This window comes from Orycteropus afer, unplaced genomic scaffold (assembly GCF_000298275.1).
Source record: "Orycteropus afer afer isolate SDZICR_OR568_19922 unplaced genomic scaffold, OryAfe1.0 scaffold00451, whole genome shotgun sequence".
In the NCBI taxonomy this organism is placed as follows: domain Eukaryota; kingdom Metazoa; phylum Chordata; class Mammalia; order Tubulidentata; family Orycteropodidae; genus Orycteropus; species Orycteropus afer.
In genome coordinates this window covers 2,259,960-2,267,021 of record NW_006922038.1, presented here as the reverse complement: position 1 = coordinate 2,267,021, position 7,062 = coordinate 2,259,960, and the positions used below count along the sequence as shown (strand labels likewise).

The 7,062-nt window shown below is 42.3% G+C and overlaps 1 protein-coding gene across 1 annotated transcript in view; it reads left to right on the top strand.

The window, feature by feature from the left end:
• Positions 1-5,784, top strand: part of GALC (galactosylceramidase) — an 84,300-nt gene extending 78,516 nt beyond the window's left edge. Inside the window, 1 exon segment of the mRNA XM_007954243.1 lies at positions 5,638-5,784. Within this exon segment, the coding sequence (XP_007952434.1) occupies positions 5,638-5,784 (147 nt within the window).
• The last annotated feature ends 1,278 nt before the right edge of the window (positions 5,785-7,062 follow it).

The window sequence follows — 7,062 nt, the reverse complement described above, 5'->3', positions numbered from 1 at the left end:
GCAATGATGGGCTCAAGTATAGCAGGGATTGTGGGGCTGGCGCAGGATCGGGCAGTGTTTCGTTCTGCTGTGCATGGGGTCGCTGTGAGTCAGAAACGACTCGACGGCACTTAACAACAACAACAACAACGGTTCAATCCATAACACCCTCCCATTCTCTATTTACCTGTCCTTGCTTTGGTTTTCTCCAAAACTCTCATCGCCAACTAACACACTACATACTCTGTTTATTTGGTCATGTGTTGTTCCTACCACCCTCACAAGGATATAGCTCCTTTGATGGTAGACCTCTGTCTTGTTTTGTTCACTGCTGGCTGGTCAGCGCCTAGAAAAGTGCCGGCCATAAAGTCAGAACCAGAGCCCAGTGAATACTCATTGAGTGGAAGAATGGATATCCAGTGGGATACATTCTGCCTTGTTCATCTTTAAAAATAATATTTGCTGTTCCACTGTATTTACTCTTCTGTTTAAAATTTTAAAACTGCTTTTTAATTACGTGAAAAATACTGCTGGTTTTACGCTAAATTTATACATCATTCTGAGCAAAATGACATTTTAAACAATAATGTTTTCCCGTACTGTATCTGCCATTCATTTAGGATTCCCAGTATGACCTTCAATAAAAGGTTACAGTTTTAGTTTTGTTCTTCTTGCACATTACTTGTTAAGCTTACATTTAGTAATTTTATGAATCTTTTGAAATCATGGGTGGGATTTAAAAAGTAAATTTCCTTATTTATTTTATTTTTTAGATAATTTCTCCCATGGTTGAAAAGCCAATAGTGTGAAAGGGCTTCTGGAAAACAGCTACCTCCCGCTTTACTCCTGCCCCTCCCTCCTCACCCTCGTTCTGTGTGCTGCTCCTCTGAGACCAAAAAACAAAACCCAACTCACTGCTGTTGAGTTGAGTCTGACACATAGAGACCCCTCCTTGGGTTTCTGAGGCAGTGTCTCTACAGGAGTGGATTGCCCAACTTTCCTTCTGAGGACTGGCTGGTGGGTTTGAACCACCAGCCTTCTGCTTAGCAGTCAAGTGCCTTAGACACTACACCACCAGAGCTCCTCTGAGACAGCCACTCTGAACTGTTTTGGTTGTTTCTTCTGGTATATCTCTGGTGGCATAATGCCTACGGCATTTGACGGAAGTAAATTGCCCAGTCTTCCTTCTCAGGAGTGGCTGGTGGGTTTGCATTACCAGCCTTCTGGTTAGCAGTCAATGCCTTAGGCACTGCGCCACCAGAACTCCTCTGAACTGTTTTAGTTGTTTCTTCTGTTACATCTCTGGTGGTGTAATGCCTAAAGCATTTGACTGCTAACCACTAGCCACTCCTGGGAAAGAAGATTGGGCAATCTACTTCCATAGAGACACCGCCTCAGAAACCCATGGAGGGGTTGCTGTGAGTTGGATCGACTTGATGGCAGTGAGTTTGATTTTTTGGATTACTTTCAGGTAGCAGCCCGTGACTGGCTACTGTGGATGTGGATTTACTGACATACGTGCCCCACCCCTGTTATTCGGTGTCCCATCACCTGTGGGCATTGCTCTTTTCCCTTGTATCTCAACTCTGTGTCATGTATTTTTGAAACTCCTCAACAATCTGAGGTAGTCTGCCAGGCACCATCCTCACATCACCCTGTTTTAATTCTCTGCATGCTGCTTACCACTCAGCTCTTCTTTTTCTTTCTTTTCTTTTCTTTTTAAGCTTTGAGTTAGGTGGAAGTTTACAGAGGAAATGGGTTTTCCATTCAAGAATTTATACAGTTTTTGTTTTGTGACATTAGTTGTAACCCCCTCAATATAATAGTACTCTTCCCACTCCCTACCTGGGTTCTCAGTTTCCATTTGTCCTTTCCAGCCCCTTCCTGGCTTCTGAGCTTTGTTGTTTGGCAGATGCTGCTCTTTTGATCTCATGTGGTTGGTTTTTCTGAGGAGAATGTTCCTCATGGGTATTATCAATCACTTTATAGGTCTGTTGTTTGACGGGTGATCCCCGAGGAATGGGTTCAGTTCTAGGTTTGAAGGTTGTCTATAGGTCATAGTCTCAGGGGTTCTACCAGTCTGTCAGACACTAGACTGGCCTTTTTCATAATTATGAATTTTGTTCTACATTTTTCTCCCACTCTGTCTAGGACTTTCTATTGTGATCCTAATCAGAGCGGTCATCATAGTAACTGGGCACCATCTAGTTCTTCTGATCTCAGAGTAGTAGAGGTTGTAGGTCGTGTGGTCCCTTAGTCTTTTAGACAAATTGTTTCCTTGAGTCTCTGATTTTCCTCACTCTACTTTGCTTTGGATGAGGAGAGACCAATTGTTGCATCTTAGATGGCTGCTCATAAGCTTTTACGACCCCAGTATCTCATCACCAAAGTAGGATGTAGAGCATTGTTTTTGTGCTCTAGGTTATGCCAGTTGACCTAGGTGCCCTCTGACACTATGACCCTAAACCCCAAGTCCAGTGACTCATTCCCTCAAGGTGCTTGGTTATGGTTAAGAAGTTTCCATAACTTTGCATGCTCTACTGTATACATGGATATGCTCGTAGCACACACAAATACATATGTAGAAATATCCTCTGCCAGATCTACACACTCATAGTCCTATTTGTGTCCCCACACCTCTTCAGCTTGTGTGCCTGCCTCCTTGTACATGATTGTTTGTTATTGTAGGATTGTGTACGTAACAGTAGTTACTTGTGTTGCCTTTAACTTTTGTGCACCTATCAGTGTTTTCCTTTGCTTTAGTGATACTGTACTTACCCCCCCCCCCCGTTATACATACTCCCTTTCCCTTCCCCCAAGTTAGTAAGTGTCGATTCTCCAGTTAGTGAATTTTCCTCCCTTCTCCTCCTGTCCCTGGAAACCGTCAAAGAGTGTTTCTTTCTGTGTGTAAACCTTTTCCTGACTGTTTATAATAGTGGTCTTATACCTGTTAGCCCTGCTGCGATTGACTTATTTCACTCAGCATAGCGTCCTCCAGCTGCTTCTTAATTGTGCTTGTGTTTTGCCTCCTACTAGCACCTAAGCGCCTGGGAAGCAAGAGCCTTGTCTTTCTTGTTTATCTTGAATTCCCAGTGCGTAAAATAGAATTTGGCATAGAAATAGTTGCTGCACGCATAATTGAAATATCCCACATCATCTGTATTGTCCGTATTCCAGATTGCGGCTAATATGGAGATTTTATCATTTCAACCTTGGCCATTTGTTATATTTTCCTCAGCACGTGTCAGGTGCCATCCATGCAGTGGTGCTGCGTGGTGATTGGGACAATAGACTGCAAAGCCTGCTACATCCATTTCCAAGTGTTATATATCTCTGAGCTTCAGTTTTCTCACCCATAACACCCTGATAATTTGTTCTTCTTATGAAGGCTAAATGAGGTAATATGTATGATGTACTTGGCACAGTGCTTGAGATGTGATAAGCACTTAATCAATCAAAATAATCCTCCTGGGAGTGGAGTGTTGGGTTCTGATGGACCAGTACTCATCGGCCCTTACTGACATTTACGACTCCAGCAAGTTATTTCACCTCTTTGCCCTTCTTTTTCCTCATCAGTAAAACAGAGAGAATAACTTCTGTAGGTGGTTTTGAGGGGAAAAGGTGTTTCTTTCAAATACATTTTTATTAAGCACCTACTATATACGCTGTTCTAAGTGCTAGAGATACAGGAGTGAACAAGACAGGCAAGACCGCTGATCTCTTAGAGCCTGTATCCTTCTAGCACAGAGGTTCGCCACCATTTTCTGTCAAGGGCCATATGATCTCTGTTTTAACTGCCCAACTGTGCTGATGTGCAAACAGCCACAGGCAATATGTAAATGAATGGATGTGTTCCAAAAAACACTTTTTACATACAGGTGGCCAGCCTTATGTAGGGTGCAAACCCTGTTTACAAGTGACAATAAACTTGTAAACAGTAAATAGATTTAAAAATTTTATGAAGAAAATAAAATGAGGTCATGAGAAGTATCTCCCCTGCCCTGATTCTCTAGATAGAGTTGCTGGGGAAGATCTTGCTGAGTTGATGACCTTTGACCTGAAAGCTGAATGACGGGAAGAGCAGTCTAAGCAGAGGGTGCCGCTAACTGCAGAGTCAGGGTGGCTGCCCTTGTGTGAGGAGCAGCCAGCAGGCCTGGCCGGCTGAGGCCTGTGAATGAATGGAGGAAAGGAGGAAGAGATGAGGTCAGAGAGGAAGGGAGGGCCCATGCTCTTAGATGCTTCACAGGGTTTGCGCATGTGTGAGTTGTTTGGCTCAGTTTTAATATTAAAACTGGCCCATAAGTGGCGGAAGAAGTTCACTTGTCACTGTCAGCATTGAAGGATAGCTGTCTGAGTGTGTGGTAATAGAAATGGGGCCCTCGGTTGGCGTTGGGCGACCTGGATTCAAGTTCTCACTCTGCCATTTAATCTGTGACTTGAGTTTTACTGTTAGACCTTCATGCCTCCGTCCCTGAAGTGAGAGAATTAAGTTAAGGCCCTTTTACATAGATGGTTGGCCTAGTGCTTTGGATTGTCAACTCTTGACCCTTAGATCAGCTAGTTTAAAAAGGCTGCTGTACTTGATGTGCTGTGGCTGGCTGCTCATAAATTGCCGTAATCATCCTAGTAGGAGCTCATATGTATTGTTTCTTGTGCCAGAACCTATATACTGAGCAGGAATGGCAGCCTCGTGCAACACTCTGAAGAAAGCCGTTATTTTTGTCTTTGTCTCTCAGTGACCAGTACGCCCTGTCTTGTGGACACTTCCCTTCTCCCCAGTCATGAGTTTAACTATTCTTCTAACTCAGGGATAGGTGTTTCTGATTTATATGGCCTTGAAGTGATCATCTGTACATGGGGACAGAGCAGTGAAACTATGGTTAATTAGTTCTCTCCTGGCTGGGCTAAAGTCCCTTATTGGGGTGGAGCCAGACATTTTAGCTCCAGCACATTTGGGTCTGAAGAGCTGGAGGCTGTCAGCTGCAACGCACATACATGGGATACTGGTCAATAAGAAATGCCTTTTATTTTAGTTGGCTTTTGTCTAAAACTTCATAACAATGTTATGAAAAGTTTTGCATTTTGTATGATTTTAGGATGTTTTAGTGGAACAAAGGAAATAATTTAACATCCTATTACAGGAGCTCTGGTAGCATAGTGCCTAAGGCAGTTGACTGCTAACCAGAAGGCTGGTGGTCCAAACCCACCAGCCACTGCTTAGAAGGAAGGTTTGGCAATCTGCTTCCATAGTGATAGTGCCTCAGAAACCCAAGGAGGGGTCGCTGTGAGCTGGGTCCGACTTGACAGCACATAACAACAACAGCAAAGTTACATCTGTCTAACCATCATTTCCTTCCTGCACATATATGTAGTTTAGTACGCCCATTGCTGTTGATCTGATCGACTCACAGCGACCTTATAGGGCAGAGTTGAGCTGCCCCAGAGGATTTGGGAAACTATTTAAATAGGTGGATAAGAATTTCCTTTGAGAAAATGTTGCCTGTGCTTCAGACTTTTGCTAAAAATTGTGGAATTGCGTTTTGTCTTGAGGAAGAAGACGTTTGCTCCAGTAAGGAGGTGTGCCTTCCATGATTAAGAAACAGATTCCAGAAGATCGTTTTCGTGTGTTTACAAGACATGTGTCTCTTTCCATTGCAGGGTCACTTCTGCTCTGGCGCATTGGATGGTAAACCTCTCTGGACAGACGTCCGTGTGAGTTTCCCGAGGAATGGCTGGGCTGCCATCGGAACTTACTCCTTTGAATTTGCTCAGTTTGACAACTTTCAAGTGGAAGCTGAAAGCTGATTCTTACCCAGCACTACTGGGTACTGAATACTCTGAGTGTTCTCCCTTCTTTCTTTCTTTTTTTTTCTGCTTTTGGTTCAGAGCCAGTTCTTGTTTTGATGAACCAATATGTAAACCTTTTGGAGGCTAAAGAGAAAGAAGAGTAAGTAGGAAGAAAAATATATTTTTTCTTAAACCTCCGGAAGATTTTCTTAGAACTAATTCTAAGGAGAAAATAGGTGAATCTTTAGCACTAACTGATGTGCCCTCTGAAATTCAGACAATGTGTTGATCCTGCCGTAGGGGAGTGGTCCAGGTGGTTCAGACCTCGAAGCCCTGGTTTTAATGCTGAAGTAGCTCTCTCCATCTTACTTCCAAGTGATCATGCAGATGTTAATAACCTGATCATCAGCAGGACGTATCTGTTAATGCTAAGTGCTAAGCACATGTCTAAGTGAACTGAAGTGCTGTCTTAAGATAATGCTGCCATAATAAGAAGCTGAGGAACACTGGATATGCTTGTTTTCTGGACACCACCGCTGCATACATTATCCTTACACTCTAAAAAGCGTTTTATTTTCTTTTCCTTTTTAAGATGATGCTTTTGAGTTGCAGGATGTGATGAGTGAGATGGTTTGAAAATGCCTCATTAACCAACTACCTCAAAAGCTATTTCTGCACTAATAAATATTAGCAGATTAATTTGGTTATCTGTATTCTGTAATTCTTTTAGATTCAGCTTTTGCTCTTGTAATTCTCCTAACTGTGTGCACATTTTCCCAGGTGGCTGGAAGGTGGAAGAATACCCAATGTAGCCAATGCTGTGCTTGATTAGTCTACAGTCTACACAACTGTGTAGACACAGTTGTGACAGTTTTCCTGTGACTCATTTCATTGTGTGTTTTGTGGTCAGTCTTTCCATGAGGCACTGGTAGCAGGCCAAAACAACTAATGAATTCTTTTATCTCTTTTTGTAGAAGGAGGAGAACATTAGCCTTTTGCTAGCTCACAGAACTGAATCTGTTTATACTTAAATATGAGTTTTTCATGCAATAAATGTTTCTCATGCAGTAAATTTATATCTAAACATTGGTGCACCTCTTAGAAACAACTCAGATTAAGTAAATCTTCATTCATGTGGATTAAGTAAATCTAGGGTGTTTAAAACTTCATTGAACTAATTGTACTATTTTGGAATTTGTAGTGGTGTAATGTAGGCTAAGCTGACATACATTGTGCATTGCTATTGAAAACCAGAAGCTAATTAAAAGAGTAAATCAGATTACAGAGAAAAATTTT